The sequence below is a fragment of the Squalius cephalus genome (assembly GCF_949319135.1).
Source record: "Squalius cephalus genome assembly, chromosome: 23".
Classification (NCBI taxonomy): Eukaryota; Metazoa; Chordata; class Actinopteri; order Cypriniformes; family Leuciscidae; genus Squalius; species Squalius cephalus.
In genome coordinates, this window is record NC_137144.1 from 2,244,998 (window position 1) to 2,263,910 (window position 18,913).

Consider the following 18,913-nt stretch of genomic DNA (forward strand, 5'->3'; position numbering starts at 1 on the left):
GTGATTTTTGTTGTAACAGATGGCATATATTACTGGGACAATCCTGGAAAGAATGGAACTCGAGTCACCATTGGCAATGAGACAGTATATGTGGGGCCATTTTTGAGATATCCATATTTCATAGTGAACGATCATCTGACTAGAAGAGAGTTTATCAAGGGTGGTGACATCATATTTCTCTTCAGCATGCAAGGTAGGTTACCTGAGAGAAACCATGTTTTAAGTACAGAACGGGCAGAATAAGGCCTGGTTCACATAGACAGAGGTGGACAAAGTACACAACTTCCTTACTTGAGTAAAAGTACTGATACAACTGGTCAAATATTACTGCCTCTGAAGCAACCTCGTGAAAACACTGACCAGTTTGAAGTATCTGAGGAATTCAGAGCTTTTAGAATGTTACAAAACCTATAGGAATTAAACAAGTGAATTGACAAAAAAAAAAAAAGCCATAATCATCTTCATTTTTTTAACACTCCTACCACCCCCACAAAAGAAGTACACATCTATGTGGTGTATCCATTCATGCACAATCAAGCGGTCTGTAAATACAAACTGATCAGGGGTGCGTTCTCCGATAACGTTGTCTCTTAGCGCGCTACGAAGACTCTTAAGGTATAACTTAACTGAAGGTATACCATTTCTAGGTGTGTTCCCCGAACCATACCTTAGGAAGCTGCTTAAGATATACCTTCTTACGTGCGACGTTAGCCAGCGCTGTCCGTGGCGGTGGTGCTGAATTGGTTGAAATCGATGGCTCGAGAATCAATTATTCTCTCGTGCAGGGGCTGTTTCACTGTGTTAAGCTAGAAAGTGGTGTTCTTTATAAAATAATCACTTCAGAAATAGTTTAAATTGCATTTATTAGGACTCATGGGATATTTAAAAAAAGAATCCACTATACTAAAACTATACTAGCCTATACTTGCCTACATATTTTAAAATTATAGGCTATTATATATTGCTGCCATAATAACCATTTTAATTTTTTATGTGCTTTCTTCTCTTTCCCATTTTTGTTCGCTGAGGTGGAGCTGTGATGAAATATTGTTCTTGTAAATACTTTCCAGCATTTCAGTAATAAAAGTGTACGTCACGTACGGTGCTCGGCAGTGATCAAAAAGGATTTAAACAGTGGATTTTGAATCTCTTCTTGTAAACTCGGAGATGTGGATTCAGACGGCAATTAAATTACCACACGACCTGTTTGTCAAAAAACAGTAGGTACTAATTTGGCCAGGGATTTTTACACAGGTTGGGTGAGAAAAAACACTGATATTATGGATTCGGACGGCACTAAAATAACCGACTTACCCCTGTAAATGTTTAAAATACCGTACGAGCCCATGAGAAACAATATTAGCGTCCGAATAGGACTTAACAGTAGGCTAGCCTATGCTTTCACTGGCCTTTAAAAGCGCTCTTTTATTAAAATAAATGTATAAAATTGTATTATATAATAATATAATTAAAATTCTAACAACAATCATTGTAATGACAATTTTATTCTTTGCATGAAAACAATTGAATTAGCCTAACTGAACACTGTCTGGGTGTATTAAACTTTAGAATTATATTCATATAGACCTGCAACAGTGATAAGGTAAAGCTAAGAGTGGTCCAGACCAACCTTACGAACGTATGACTTACAGAAGGTTTACTTAACTAAGAAGGTTTCGGAAACCACGTATTAATGAAAAGGTACTTCTTAAGGTACAACTTAAGAACGACGTAGCATTAAGGTAGTTTCGGAGAACGCAACCCTGAAAAAAACCCCAGCTACACAACCATAGCTGTATAACTGCCTAACAGCAATACTGCTTTAACAAAGAGTAAAACTGGAATACTTATTCTGCCATGAAAACAAAACTTTCAAACCGTTAGTTATGACAAAGATACTGTCTCTCACACATCACTAGTAGAGAGAAATCGTATTGATCACTGAACTTCAAGACACATGACCCTACAATAGTGATTACTGATAGGCTGTCTGTCACCCACAAAAATCCAATCACGTTTTAGAGACGAAAAAAATCATGCCCTAACTAACATAACTACTTTTTTCCTCAAGGACCTTGACAGAAATGTAGTGGAGTAAAAAGTACGATATTTGTCTTTCAAATGTAGTGAAGTTAAAGTAACAAGTGCAGATACTCAAAAAGTGTACTTAAGTACTTGGGGATATTTTGGGGATATTTCATTTTATCTTATCAATCAATAAATTCCACTAGAGACAAACCCTGTTGTATTATTTTATTTTAATTTAATACTGTAAAGCTGCTTTGATACAATCTGTATTGTGAAAAGCGCTATACAAATATACTTGATTTGATTTGATTTGAAGTACAGTACTCAAGTAGGCCTACATTTACTTTGTTACTGTCCACTTCTGCACTTAGAACAGCTTGTGCTAGTTAGACAAATGTCTGTGACCACTGCGTCTCACTGCTTTTTTCACATCTTGTGCAATAATGCCACACTGTGTCAACTTAAAGAAATTCAACTTCTGGTTTCAGACCACTGAATTATTTTCCATTTATTTTGCGAACAAGTTCTGTGTGAGGCTATGATGGCAATAATTCTAATGGGTGGCTGCAATATTCTACAGCTGAAATGTTCTGAGAACATTTAGCTAGATGTTAGGGGTGTGACCAGATCTTGTGTGCTGAGATCTCACAATATTAAAATGTAACGATAGGCTTCATTGACTTCATGCAGTGTTGCGCAGGCCAATTGGCGGTTGACTTGAAGCAGTGTATGCCAGTTAGAAATGTTTTCCGACTTGAAACATCGCTGATGCCACATGACAGTGATGTATGGCATAGTACCGTGAGAGCGATTTGAGAGCAGACAGCTGACTCAGCCAGCGCAGCTTCTCAAGAGCGGCTGCACAAGCTCTGATGACGACACAGCTTTTCCACGATTGACCAGATTCACCCCATGACAACGGTCACGTGCGTTTCATGTTTATTCTGACCTCCAGTTCCACCAAAGCTCACAAATCTGTTTTTATAACAGTAAAAGCTATTTTAATGTCACCGCGATGTTATAACGTAGACCCGACTTCATTGGGTAGGCTATTTAAATAGAGTAGGCTTATGGTGAACTTATTCTTGTACAAACAGGTGCTGTATTAAGCAGTAGGCTACATAATGTATTGAATGAATATGTCTCTGAAATATCTGTATTGGACAAATATTGCATTTATTTCACTTCAGCTGTGAAAGTATGCAAACACAGCACAAGCATCACTATGGGAAGCAGAAAGTGTCCGACTTCACGTCTCCATTTTCAGCTTCTTCCTGACTGCAAGCGGCAGCTCTCACCGCTCAATTACATCCAGCCGCACCCGAAGTCAAAAGCACCTGATATTTCTTGTTGAGGTGAAAGCTGTCTCGCGATATCAGCATGAAGGAGCTGAGTCAGATGGGCAACGGTAACAAAAGACATATGTCTGAATGCACAGTACTCCTAAAATAGTAGTCAAAAAGTAACCTATAAGACCTACTTCTTCCGCCAAGATTCTGAAATGTGCATACTATGGACACTTTACTATGCCATGAATGGCGGTGATGCAACAACTGATGCTGTAGGTTACATAAGTGTGTTCGACGGCTGCGGCTGGGTGTAACCAATCGGCGAGAGTTGCCGCTTGCAGTCATTTGCATTGAAGGAAAAAAGAAAATACTACAGCATGAAAGAGCAACTTGAATAATAATAGAAACCATAAGAATAACAAGAACATATAAAAGGTTTTAAAGCTTGCTGCTGTAAATGTGCAAATATAAAGCAATCTGCAAATATAAAGCACTCTCAGGGGTTTTCAAGTTTGTTTGTTTTTTGCAACAAAAGCTGCAACGAGGTGCTCCGTCTACTCTCGAATTGCTCTTGAGGTACTTTGATGCCATACGTCGTTTTTTTTTTAATGTAAACTCTAAAAATAGATCAATCCAAAACTAGTGTTTAAGAGCAAACATGTTCAAGATTAGCCGCTGGGCTGTCGATTCATTAAATGATAAGCCATTTCCTCAAAAAACGGTGAATACAGTGTAATAAAGCCTCTCCTCCATTGACATCTATTTAAAGAAATGGCCTCTTGTCTCTTCCTCTGCGTACCACAGCGTTACAGGCATTAAGGGTTGTAGGATAGCCTTCAAGTGACTTCGTTGAGTTTGTGGCAAAATCTCTTTTGCATGATGTTGTTCTGTCTCATACTCAGAAATAACTGAAGTGACATTCGTTACAAGATAGGGCTGTAACGATTCCTCGATTGAATTCGAGTACTCGACTTAAAAATCCTCAATTGCAATTTACCCATGTTGTTAACCAGCAAAATAACTGAAGTGGCACATTCCACAGACGAGAATCAGTAGACCACATTATTAGACCGTTTTCTAAGGCTGCAGCCGCTGAATGACATTAAAACCATTTGTGAATCACAAAGGCTGTGATTAAATAAAAAAAAAATATATTAGCTGCGGGTTTCCGAATGATTTGTTATTCATCGCTATTTTAACCCTTTCATGCATGAATTATGATATCCTCAGTCAGGATTTTTTTCCTATGTGTTTTTATTGCTCTTAGGGCATGAAAAACAAGAATTGATTTTTATTTTATTTTTTTTACAAATTTTTCAAAGAGATCTTCAGATGTCCACTTGAGTGGACAGCATGCATTTGGTTTAAACTTAAGATATACTAGATTTAATATAAGACAATAATCAAACACATAAAGTATGTGAATTTAACGAACTAATCAATACAATTATATCAAATCATGTGAAAACTATAAAATATATACAAAAAATCTAAATGCAAAATATTGCAAAGGCTTCATACAACTTCATACAAGTTGCACTTGGCGTATCTTTGATATCAGAACATGAGGACATGATTCCATCAGATTTTTCTACAGTCTGTCAAGGTACAACTGTGGAAACCACTCAGATGCTCCCTCCAGTGCACCAGAGTATGGAGATTTACCCTTATTAGCTGATAATTCTGATTATGTTCAAGATGGACATGCACATTTCTATCATAGCCCTCCTCTGAGAAAACCTAGCGATACGTTTTTTCAATCTCATCTGAAATGATCAGTGTTGGGGGTAACGCACTACAACTAACATGCATGACCCATTCAGATTACTTTTTTGATGTTACAAGTAAAGTAATGTGTTTCAAGTAACATGCATTACCTAATCAGATTACTTTTTGATCTAACAGGTAATTAACTACAAGTAATGTGCATTACCTAATCAGATTACTTTTTTATGTAACAAGTAAAGAAACGCATTACAAGTAACATGCATTACATAATCAGATTACTTTGTAATGTTATGAGTAAAGAAATGCATTAAAATAATGCATATTACATAATCAGATTACTTTTTGATGTTATGAGTAAGGAAACGCATTACAAGTAACATGCATTACGTAATCAGATTACTTTTTGATGTTATGAGTAAAAAAACACATTACAATAACGTGCATTATGAAATCAGATTACTTTTTGATCTAACAAATAAAGTAATGCATTACAAGTGTCATACATACACTGTAAAAAATAAAATCGTAAAAAAACAGTCAATGACTGTCAGCTGCGGCTGCCAAACAAAAACCGTAAAAATAAAGTAAAATATCCTAATTTAAATTAAGTGCAAAAAACTTTTACAGAAATTTTCCTTAAATGTTTTACGGAAAAACAGTGTTATTTTACAGCTATTTCCTGAATTATTACGATCAAACACCTTCATTGTAAAAAAATCCCATAAAAAACAGTCAAATGACTGTCAGCAATGGCTACCATACAAAAACCGTAAAATTAATGTAAAATATCCTAATTTAAATAAGTGCAAAATACTTTTACAGAAATCTTCATTAATCTTTTTTAACAGAAACACACAGTTAAAACACAGTTATTTCACATTTATTTTCTGATTTTTTACTGAAAAACATGCAGTTAATTATATGCATGATTTGCTGTGACTATACGTCACTACATCAGCAACTACACAGTTACTGTCAGTTAAATAAAGCAACATGCAGCATATCATCAGTGTTTCTCTGCTCATCCTGGACTGAAGCTCAGGCTCTACTCTTCAACACAATGGTGACACACAAAACACACCATACAGAAACACTTTAAACCCCATCAGAACATTAAACACTATCAGGATCTCAGCATCTTCACTTATTACAATCCAGACATTATTTATCCCATACTAACATTCTTATTGAGAATTAACAGAGGTTTAGAAGTTGAAGCTTTATTGAAAAGAGTAAAGTTTGATGTCACCATGATGGAGATTAGTGTTTGTTTTAGTTGGGCTCTTGACCTTTTAGTGTTTAACTTATGTTTTTCTCTGGCTGCTTTAACTGTGTGTCTCTGATGCATGTTATGGTAGGAATCCAAGAGAAACTCAGATCAGATGATGTTGGTCACTTTTTAGTGATAATAGTCATCATGTAGTGTCCTTCTTCATTGATACCACCTGAAGTGTAATATCTGATTAAGTAATTAAATATTAGTTGTTAATTTTTGCATGATAAAACTGCTATAGAAGATCCTGCAGTGTGCTGTCATACTCAGATTTTATGATGTCATTATACAGAAAATGTTTTGACAGGATTATATAGACTCACTCAGACATCAAGAATCAGCGTATGAATCGCAACAATGGTGACAACGAAAAAAAATCTGAACTACTATAAAGTCACAAAAAGGCTTTGTTGGTTGTCACCATTGTTGAGATTCATATGTTGATTCTTGATGTCTATACTACAAAAATATATTGTTGTATTCTTTTTCCATATAATATCTTTTTAAATTTCAGATTATTACAATATTGTTGCCAAGAATCATGTGAGAAATTATGACATTACAGACTTTGTATAAAGCTAAATTCCATCTACATATTATGTAATCTGAAATAATATATTCAGAGATTTGACTGTCATATCAGATCATCACGATGACTGTAACATCACTGATGAATGACCAAGATCATCTGATATTTCTCCTGCATTTATTGCTGTAACAAATGTGTATTAAACACACAGTTAAAGCAGCCAGAGAAAACTAAAGTTAAAAACTCACGGGTCATGAGCCCAACTAAAGCAGACACTGATCTCAATCATGGTGATATCAAATTTATTTTAAAGCTGTCAGCTGCGGCTGTCAAACAAAAACCGTAAAAATAAAGTAAAATATCCTATTTTAGAAGTGCAAAAAACTTTTACAAAAATTTTCCTTAAATGTTTTACAGAAAAACACTGTTATTTTACAGCTATTTCCTGAATTATTACGATTGTAAAAAATGATATGCATGTGAGAAATTATGACATTATAGACTTTGTATAAAGCTAAATTCCATCTACATGTAATCTAAGCTAATATATTCATATTTTTGACTGCCATATCAGAGAATCAAGCCATCATATGATGACATCATCAAAGAATGACCAAAATCATCTGAAATTTTCTCTAGCATTTATTGCTATAACAAATGTGCATCAAATACACAGTTAAAGCAGCCAGAGAAAAACGTAAATTAAAAATTGAAGTCATGAGCCCAACTAAAGCAGACACTAATCTCAATCATGGTGACATCAAATTTATTTTAAAGTTTTTTACAATTTATTTAAATTAGCATATTTTACTTTAATTTTAGGGTTTTTGTTTGGCAGCCGCAGCTGCCAGTCATTTGACCCTTTTTTTATGATTTTTTTACAATGAAGGTGTTTGATCATAATAATGCAGGAAATACCTGTGAAATAACAGTGTTTTTTCAGTTTATTTAAATTACCATATTTGACTTTAATTTTAAGGTTTTTGTTTGGCAGCCGCAGCTGCCAGTCATTTGACCCTTTTTTTACGATTTTTTTTACAATGAAGGTTTTTGATCGTGATTATTCAGGAAACACCGGTAAAATAACAGTGTTTTTCAGTTTATTTCATTTAGGATGTTTTACAGTTTTTTGGGGAGCTGACAGTCATTTGACCATTTTATCATTTAACTGTTTTCTTTCTGTTAAATTACAGAATATATTTGTAATTTTACATACATTTTTATGTAATTTAAGAAAACAGAAAAAATACTGTATGAAAAATACAATAAATTTTCTGTATAAAAAGTGTGAATTACTGGAATTTGTCATTAATGTCACAATACCTAAAATAACAGCTGAATTTTTATTTTACAGATATTATTTGTAATTTTACAGTGTTTTGAGTACAATTTAAAATGAAAGAAAATGATCGTCAAAAAATCACAGTTATTTTCTGTAAAATTAGGATTTTTTTTTACAGTGTATGTAATCACATGACTTTTTTCAATGTCAATGAAAATTACTTTCTAATAATACAAGTACATTTATTTACAGTAAAAAAGTCACTGCAGATTAAGTTTTTAAGTTTTAAATTTCAAAAACAATATTCACATTATAATTATGAATTGTAGCTGAAATATAGCAGTTGATGCATGACGTCCACTACAGTGGACATGTGATTAATCAGAGTTTTCTCTCAATCTAAAATCAAAACTTGGAAAATTTTACTGTGATATGACTCATTAGATATTGCTTGATGCTGCAATATTTTTTTTACCTCCAAGAGTCTCCTAGATTCGAAGGAATGGGTGGATATTCTGGAGCAACTTGGCATGTCTGACTGACCCTTGGCCATCTTAGTTTGGAGGGGGGAAAAATCGAAACACAAAGGCTTGCCACTTGATTGCAATTTATAGGATGATGCACAAGGGTCCAATGAAGAGATTGATGTGCAACTTTGCCATAAAAACCCGTGCAAATTCAAGAAAATGCATTTTTAATAGCTGTCCACTGTAGTGACCACTATGCGTGAAAGGGTTAATAAAAAGTTTAAACCCTCGCTCTGAGTTTGCATGTTTGGATGTGCGCATGTCATAACAATTCTAACTATCTTAAAGAAGTGGCCAAATATTAAAGATTAAGTGTACTTTTTCATTGGCCAATATTAACAAAGATTTGATCATCCTGTAAGTTGTAACAACAACAATCACCAGGCTGTTGGCGCCCTCTGCAGGCATTTGTTATAATGCGTAATGTACCGAAGTTGATTATACTGTAGTCTGTACAATATTACATTAGCCTATGTATTTTAACAGTGGTGTTCAATAAAACCATATGATTCCTTGCTTTCGATACTTTATTTGAACCAATTATCATTGCATCATTGTTATTATATATGTAGCCTATTTTAAAACATTTTAAATGCTATTGTTCACTTAGCTCTATTTATATTACCACAAAAATATTATCCAATTCCTCAATCAAAATAATCAACTGATTACTCGATTACTAAAATAATCGTTTGTGACAGCTCTAGATTAGTTAAAACATTTCAAAATGCACCTGCATTGTTTTGCATTTTGTGACTTTCAGTCACATATTCTGTCATTGAAGATTTCTTAAAAATAGCGAACAAAATAACATGTATCTTCTCGTCTCACCTACAAAATGTTGTACTAATCCTGGATATTTTTTCATAGATATCTCAGGGCTCCTTCATAATGACTCTCTACCCTGCTCCAAAGTGACAGTGAAGAACTTCAACATTTCTCCTGATGCAAGTGCCCAGCAGGGACCATGTGCTACAAGGTGAATAACCATTTAACTGTTGTTTGTCAGGACCACTATCGTCAAGATGATTAAGAATTAGCATACAGTTTGGATTGATGGTATAGCCTAGTTCTGTTCTGGGCAAGAACTCCCTGCGCAACTATTGCAGCCTAGCAAGGATAAGCACAGGGAGAGTAGTGATAACCCCCTTAGGGCCTGTTCACATATCGCGTCTTTTACGCGCTCAAGTTCGTTATTTCAAATGTAGGCGCGCGGTATGCGCGCTCATAATGGAAGCGACGCGCTCGTTTTTTCCTATCGCTTCCGCGCCGCATCGAGATAAAAACATCTCAACTTTTCAGAATGCCGCAAGCGCACCGTAGGTCACATGACAAGAACCAACTAATCAGCTTCCTCACGTTTTTGCGTTTTTGTAGTATTGGGTGCACCCAAACACTGCGGCGTTTTTTACTTTTCTTAGTAAATAAATCTTGTAACAGAGTTACAGCAAGGGTTTTTGGGTGGTGGAAATCCATTGCTGAAATTTCCTTGCTGTAACGGAGAGCGCAGCTGATGGTTGCTTAGCAACGACAGACGCCTCCGGAGCACAACCGCCCTAGCGCATTGGAAAAAGGAGAATGCGGCGCGCCTAGCGTTTTCTGCGTGTTTTAGGCGCGATATGTGAACGGCGCCTTAGGGTAACAGAACAGAAAAGAGGAATATCAAAAGGCCAAGTCCTGAATGGACGAGAGGAGGAGCTGGGGATAGAGAAGGGTAATACCCAGCAAACACAGAACGTTGGCACAACGTAACCAACCTTCTAACAAAGTTTAAACAACATGGCCAAAAGGTTGCTATAACTACGTTGCGTGGTGAAGGTTGTTACAGCGTTGTCACAATGTTGACATTGAACCACCGTTCAGGGCCATTGCTTAAGGTTGTGCCTGGACAACCACTGGACGAAATATGTATTCATCACTGCCCTGAAGCGCGAAAATCAGACTTTTAAATTTCAACTGACCATTGGGCAATCTCTCATTCTTCATCAAGCAATCCATACGCGAGAATTGCGTTTAATTTACCTCAGCTAAATAAGATACGTAATTCAAACAACCTACAACTTCCTTGTCTAATGTGACATTTATTTGAACATCTTCTGGTCAGGTATGAAAAATATTTAATAACTTTATGCCAAAAGTATGAAGCAAAAATTACTTTAATGATGAGTAATTGATTCAGCAACAGCGCTTAGCCTACTTGTTGCACATCAATGTTTTTTACTTTTTTTTTTTTTTTGGAAACGCACAGAGAAAAAAAATGTTTGTAACTACTCGCACACCTGTTTATATTTTCCTTTGATTTGTCGTCTCATTCGTTTCTTTGCCAGATTTTTCGCATGTTTGCTCATGCTAGTTAGTCCACTCCCTGTATAATATGTTTGTTTGTTTGTTTTTCTTCTCACAAATGTATGACTTTTGGAAGTGCAATTTGATTACCATATGCAGTTTTAATAAAGTTGAATTAATGTAACCTTCTGTTTTTTTTTACTCTTCAAAATGTACACTTGTAGATGTTGATTTTAATTAGGCTAATTTACTGATAGCCCCATTAAATAATAATAAGGATAAACAATATTTAAACAAAAACAATATAATTATCTAACATATGACTAATTAAAAATTAACCTCAAGACATAAAATGCTAAATGGGGGATATCTATAGGCCTATCTAGCATAAAACAAAAAAATGGCCAGAACGTCATCTCTCAGTTGCCTTGCTATAAGCCTTAAGCAATTGTGTGGTAATACCCAGCCTAAGCAACAAGGACTTTATGTTGCCAATAACCTGATAGATTTTAAGATTTTAACCAATGAGCATAAAAAAGGAAAACTTAGCTTAGCTTCGTGAAGACGTTGAGAGATGAATGGAGGGTGAAATAGCCAGCTGTGACGTGGATGCTTGATCTCCTTGATATCATTCTCCTTCAGTGCGTGGAGAGTGCAGATCTCGTCTAAACTTTGTTCTTGAGGCAGTCATCTAGTATAACTTCAGAGAGATTGCGGGCAAAGAGTCCATATCAATAATGCAGTGATTCGAGAAGCAATGCTTACTCGGGTCACTTCCATATAAAATCAAGCAGCTTATAATCAATGCGTCGAATTTGCGTATTCAAGTTCACGAACTTAAATCTGAGGTGAAATCCGTGAGGAGAACAAATCATTCTTACTAAATTCCCGATTGCACAATTTTTGATATGATATGGTTTTCCCCGCTGAACTCGCTATTAAATTAGCTCCTGAGCAACGAGATAATTAGCTAAGCTGCTGATAACATTTGCCTTGTCCAAATACCCACACTTGGGTCTTGGCAACTTGAGAGCTCGTGTACGCAACAGGAAAGTGTGCAAGACTGTCCCATGTCTTTAAAATGGCACACTAAACTCACACTATAATGGACCTTATATATAGGATGCTGTGATAGGCCTCAGATCCTAGGTAGAAGTCATAGGTCAATCCTAGGTCAGCTGATGCGCGCTTGAGTAACATACGTGACTTGCCAGAACTACGTATGCTTGATTTGTACTTTTGTACAAAACAAACGTTTTTAAAGTTAGTCCTAATGAAAAATGAAACATCATTTAAGAAATAAGGCACGAAAGAATTTGCTATATTTGTATGAATATAAATAATCATGAATGGCGTTAAGCACAACCTGCCAAAACCCAAATTGTGACTATATTCATAATACAGCAGGTAATCAAGTGACAAATTGCTTTTATAAAACGGTTACCACAAAATATTCAAGCTACACTATGTAACTTTTGACCCTCAGCAGGGGAATCAAACTGCAGAAGAACAGGGTTCCCTTTCGTAGTCACTCCGAGTTACGTCGGATGACGACGAATGGGGTTTCGCTTAGAAAGCCTCTCGCCTTCGAGTATATAAAACGAGCCAATGGCAATGAAATGCCATGGGTCTGCTGAATTTGCATAGCGTATCTCCGCCCTACGCCGGGGAATATAAGGAAATACACTGGCAACACGCAGATATGTTTTCGCTTCGGAGCCAAGAGATTTCTTCACTCCTACAAGCCATTCTGAATCATCTTCACTCTTCGAGACGAGCGGCTCTTCAGTGTTGGTGTCACGGCGCGTTCCAGCGAGATCGCATTTCCTGCTGCTGGTCTGTGCAGTGATCTGCCGACAGTGTGTGTGTGTGTTTCTCCCTGGGCGCTTCAGCACTCTGTTGAGCTTTTTCCTCTCTCTAAAAGAGCTGCACACGGCACGTCTTTTTCAAGACAGCTCACCCGTGTATTTCCTGGATGTGGGCGCGTGATTCATCTGCCTAACGGTCACGAGCGCTGTTTCGCATGTTGGGCTTAATCACGCTCGGCAGCGCTCGCGGATGAGTCATGTTTTCATTGTTGGAAAATTGTGATGTTTATAGATCGAGACTCAATGATCTCTGTAAAGAGTGAGAGTCCCCTTTGCCACACCCCAATCTATCTCTTCCTTGAGAGGGGATACTTTGGCTGGTGGCCAGGGTGATCTGAAGGTTAGTGTGGCATATTTCCGACGAGCATTCCTCGGGCCACGCCCCCCTCCACATCGCAACCGTGGGGCTTCCGTGTGTGCCTGGTTCCTCTCGGGGACCCAGTGTTTTCATTTGGGGCTCCAGCAGATTGTGTCATGTCACTCACAGCATCACAAGGCGGGCTTGATTCCTCTGGAAATGAAGTTTCGGCTGCGTTGCCTCCCACGGGAGTGCCATCGTTGCCGGGACTGATCCAGAGCTGTCAGCCATGCTTTCCAGGGCGGCTGTAAGCATCGGTTGGAGTGGCACTGCCCTCCCCCCGAGCGCTGTAAGCTTCTCCCGGACGTGCATCAGGACGCCTGCGCTCCGCGGGAGTCCACGTGACTTTCGCGGCACGCTGGCGTCCTCCGCCTTCGCTGCTTTCGATCGCGAGGTGATCATGGTCTGTATGTTCTCTGTCACTATTGTGACACAGTCGTGCAGTGCTGTGTCGCCTTCGCCTTCGATGCAGTGCTGTACTGGGAGTTCTGTCCGAACCGGCCGCAGTGGAACGCTAGTCCTTCCCTGGCCAACCCTGGCAGAACGCGGAAACTTAAACCACGCCCCCATGCTGGGATGCTATGCCTCCCATGCCCGGCCTGGTTGTTCCGCCACGCACACTACTGGCCTCGCTCAGGCGACATCGGTACCTGCGTGATCCTGGGTCAGGTGATGTCCACTAGTGTGGTCCAGACATGGGCTTAGCCAGGTTGATGTGGGGCAGTCTGAGAATTCATTTTCTCAGCTCCCCATGTCCCGGGCTGGGCTCTTTGGCGGTGTGGCTTCGACCACCTGAAGCAGACTCGGGTCCTGCACCGATGGTCATCCATCCGTGCGGTCTCCTTGGTCTGCTTTCCGCCAAGGCCCCCTCCATGCAGCTGCTCCCCCTCGGGTCTTCACCGGCCCTGAGTAGGAGTAAGTCGCAGGAGGGTGGCGCTGCCCGTCTCCGCCCCTTAGACTGTCACACGCCAGCCTAATCAGCACTCTTGAGACGGGCAGCCTGGTCGGCGGTGTGGTTGAGGACTGCGCCCAACAGTCTTCTATCACTCTATAAGCAGGCTGAGGACCTTCTGCACCGACGGTCATCTGTCCGTGTGGTCTCCTTTGCCTGCTTCCCGCCGACACCGCCTCCCTGCGGCTCCTCCCTTTGAGCCTTCACAGCTGGCCCGAGCACGAGGAGGTCGCAGGAGGGTAGCAGCGCCTGTCTCTGCCCCTTAGCCGGCTAAACGCCAGGCTAAGCAGCACTCCTGAGACGGCATCTTGGAGGTAGGACTCAGTTCTTCTCAGGAGCTGTTAGCAGGACCACTCCTTCCCCTAGTGGAGGGCCGGGGGAGAATCCTTGGAAAGAACTGACATATCCTTCTCTGACCACACAGAGTTCTTGGATGACAGTGCGCGCCGCTCACGAGCCTCGCCACTCTTGTCCCCCTCTGTTACAGAGTTCTCGGATGACAGTATGCACCGCCCACGGGCCACGCACCTCTCATCCCCCTCTGTCGCCAGACCCCTGCCAGAGCACGCCCCCGTGGGACGCTGGTCCTCCCCTGGCCTCCTCTGGCAGGACGCGGCTTATGACCGTGCCCCCACACTGGGCCGCTACACCACCCATGCCTGGGCCGGTCATTCCGCCTCGCTGCACCACCGAGGGTACGTCTGTGGTCCGCATGACCCCGCTGGTACATTTCCTGGTAGCCTGGCTAGAGCTTGCCAGGCTATCCCGCTGGGTCGCGAGGACCATCAAGCTCGGCTACGCGATTCAGTTCGCGCAATCTCCTCCCTGCTTCAGGGGAGTCCGCTTCACTTTGGTCGGTGGCAATGCCCCTATCATGAGAGCGGAGGTCGCCACCCTACTGGCAAAGGGTGCGATCGAGATTGTCCCTCCAGCCGACAGGCTGCCGTTCAAGATGCTTACGGCCAAACACATCCTCCAGTGTGTGCGGCCGCAGGATTAGTTTGCAGCAATCGACCTAAAGGACGCCTACTTCCATGTATCCCTTTTACCTTGTCACAGACCGTTTCTACGGTTTGCTTTCGAGGGGCGGGCATACCAGTGCGCAGTTCTCCCATTCGGGCTAGCCCTGTCTCCTCGCGTCTTCACGAACCGGGAACCATCAACCATCCGGGAACACGGGTTCGCATCCTGAACTCTCTCGACGACTGGCTGATCCTAGCTCACTCTCGAGACCAGGTTTGCAAACACAGGGACCTAGTGCTCCGGCACCTAGCTCGTTTGGGCCTTCGGGTCAACTGGGACAAGAGCAAACTCTGCCCCGTGCAGAGGATCTCTTTTCTCGGTATGAAAATCGACTCGGTCGCCATGTGCGCGCAGCTTACGAGCGAGCGCGCACAGTCACTGCTGACTTGTCTTCGTCAATTCGTGGGCAAGAGTGCGGTTCCACTGAAACTATTTCAGAGGCTCCTGGGGCATATGACATCCGCAGCAGCAGTAACGCTGCTCGCATTGCTTCATATGGGACCGCTTTAGCTTTGGCTTCGCAATCGAGTCCCGAGGTGGGCGTTGCATCGGACATGCTGCCACGGGCTCCTGGCCAGGACCCCAGCGCCTTTGGCATGTCATTTGCCTCGAGTTGCTGGCTGTATGTCTCGCCCTGCACCGCTTCCGTGCGTTGCTCAAGGGTCAGCACGTACTAGTCCGATCAGACAATACCACGACAGCAGCGTACATCAACCATCAAGGTGGTCTACGCTCTCGCCATATGTCGCAACTCGCTCCCCAGCACCTCATATGGGGTCAGAAGCATCTGAGGTCACTTCGAGCCATTTATCCCCAGTCGGTTCAGCTGATTTGGGATCAGTTCGGGGACGCACAGGTAGATCTGTTTGCCTCCCACGACTCGTCCCATTGCGACCTGTTTTATTCCCTGACCGAGGGCACGCTCGGCACGGATGCACTGGCGCACAGCTGGCCGCGGGGCCTCCGCAAGTATGCGTTTCCCCCAGTGAGCCTTCTTGCGCAGACCTTGTGCAAGATCAGGGAGGACGAGGAGCAGGTAATTTTGGTTGCCCCGTATTGGCACAACCGCACCTGGTTCTCAGAACTAGTACTCCTCGCGACAGCTCCTCCCTGGCCAATCCCTCTGAGGAAGGACCTGCTTTCTCAGGGATGGGGCACCCTTGGTACCCTCGTCCCGATCTTTGGAGCCTCCACGTGTTGCTCCTGGATGGGACGAGGCAGGTTTGAGTATCCTTCCACCAGCGGTGGTGGCTACCATCACTTCCGCTAGAGCATCGTCCACGAGACATGCCTATGCGTTGAAGTGGAACCTCTTCGTCAACTGGTGTTCTTCTAAACATCAAGAACCCACGAAATGCCCGATCAGTGTCGTGCTTTCCTTCATGCAAGAAGGGTTGGAGCGAAGGCTTTCTCCCTCCACCCTGAAAGTGTATGTTGCCGCCATTGCCGCACATCACGACGCAGTTGATGATAAGTCTCTAGGAAACACGACCTGATCATCAGGTTCCTGAGGGGAGCGAAGAGACTGAATCCTCCTCGTCCTCCCCTCCTACCCTCTTGGGACCTCTCAGTGGTACTAACTGCCCTGCAGAGTGCTCCCTTTGAGCATATGCAATCAGTGGAGCTTAACCCTCTGGGGACCAAGGTGTTTTTGGGGCCCTTGAGATGTTCTGACATGCCTTGACATTTGTGCTTTTTTCAGTTATTTATAAACATGTTAATGGCAAAGGTGTAAATTCACTCTATATAGCACGAACAGGCCTACCATAATATGTGAGCAACGTGTATGTAGATGTTTGTATTTTTAAGAGAATAATGTTTATGCGTGGTTATTTAAAAAAAATAAAATGAAAGTTGCTGAAATAAGACCACAAAACTCATACAAAATATGTGCCCACAAGACTTTTGACTAATGGATGTTGTCGCTTCGAGTTCTGGCTTCACAATTATGTAAAAATAGTCTTGCTTTATTGTTCACAAAAAAAATACATTGATTTAAATATTGTAAAACAGGTTTTGCTTGCAAAGCCAATATGCGAGGGGGGCGTGAAGGAGGAGTAGTTTACACCTGAGAATACAATGTCCCACCCATTATACGTAATGAGCCATTCATTCAGGTGTGCTACTGACTGAGCCACAATGCAAGGACAAAATATATATTTAGAAGAAGACTTATATTGACCATTTAAGATTTTGCTTACATCTATCTTGTAAATATGTTTTGCTATTTTATTAAAAAGGTTACAATTACAACAATAATTACATTTTTAACAATATTTCAAGTGTACTCTTTCTTTGTAAAAAAAAAAAAGATTGAAGGCCTACAGTTTATCATATGTTTTCATTAGTTTGAATATAGCCAACATTGGAACATCTTAGTCTAAGACTTTATTTTTGACAAAAATTGTATTTATATATATATAACATTTGAGCAGAAACTGTTAAACAAAAGCTTATTTGATGTGGCAGTATATTCTACAGTAAAAACTGTACCCAAATCTAGTCAACAAAATGTTGTCTTTCATATTTCGCCTGACTGTAACGTTGTTTTTATGAAATATTAGGGCATATAAATGTTAATTTGCAGTTTAATACGTTGCTTATACAAAGACATTTTATTTCAACATATTTCAGTCGATTTGTACTCATCTCAGTAGGCTATAGCAAAGCATTTTAGTTGATTAAAGCGGTTTATTATTTCACACACAGACGCGCGATTCATATTTAGGCTAAACAGTCTTTACAAATATGTACCCTTCATTCATCTCACAGAAACGCGATTCATATTATAGAAACGCGATTCAACTTTTTGCGGTTTACATAGGCCTACACTAACGTTACTCCATAACGTTATTCCACATTAACACTTGAGAAAAGATAACAGCCTACCTCACTCCTCAGCGGGATCTATTGGTCCTCACATCAGCACTGTTCTGAGGAAACTTTTCTCCATAAGGTAGGCTATATTATGCCTCACTCGCGGCGCTTTGTTTACAGCTGATGTGGGCATTTCACAGGTCTGAAATGGTTCTCAGAATTTGCGTTTGAATAGCACGCGCTCTCCGGGGTGTGGTCACATTACATTTGAATGAGCTCTAATAAGCTCGACTGGAATCGCTCTCTTTTAATACAGATTTCACAAGTTGAGAATATTTGTTTTTTATATAAATTACTTCATTTAAAAGATGCGATCTCAAGCTTTATGCCCGTGGGTATGTTTGCCTGTTTGACAGAATTTTCGAGGAGTTATAGATCATTTTCGAACGCGTTTCAAATTGGAGTTTACTGACAGAGAGAGTGCAGAAATCGCATCATGTTAATTTTTCTTTATTTGGCAAAAAGCAAAACACTTTATTTTTATTGTGAGTATACAGAAAAAAAAGAAACTGAACAGGATCGATTGATGTATAACACGAAAATGAAAGATCAAAATTAACAGAGCATTTAGTGTTTATTTTTGCAAAAAACGAGCAAAACGCGCGGGCGCGTTTTTGGTCCCCAGAGGGTTAAGCTCCTGTCTATGGAGACAGGACTCCTGGTTGCATTGGCCTCCATCAAGAGGGTAGGGGACCTGCAGGCATTTTCGGTTGACAAAGCGTGCCTGGAATTCGGGCCGGCCTTCTCTCACGTGATCCTGAGACCCCGGCCTGGATATGTGCCCAAGGTTCCCACCACTCCCTTTCAAGATCAGGTGGTGAACCTGCAAGCGCTGCCATCGGAGGAGGCAGACCCAGCCTTGGCACTGCTCTGTCCAGTACGCGCCCTCCGTG

General features: G+C 40.8%; 1 protein-coding gene across 3 annotated transcripts in view; it reads left to right on the plus strand.

Annotated features, from left to right (window-relative positions):
- Positions 1 to 18,913, plus strand: part of LOC307151152 (meprin A subunit beta-like) — a 61,522-nt gene that overhangs the window by 7,157 nt on the left and 35,452 nt on the right. For all 3 annotated transcript variants that reach the window (XM_079859016.1, XM_079859015.1, XM_079859017.1), the window contains exons 13-14: positions 20 to 193; positions 9,527 to 9,635. In XM_079859016.1, coding sequence (XP_079715142.1) covers positions 20 to 193; positions 9,527 to 9,635 — 283 coding nt within the window. The remainder of the gene's footprint in view (positions 1 to 19; positions 194 to 9,526; positions 9,636 to 18,913) is intronic.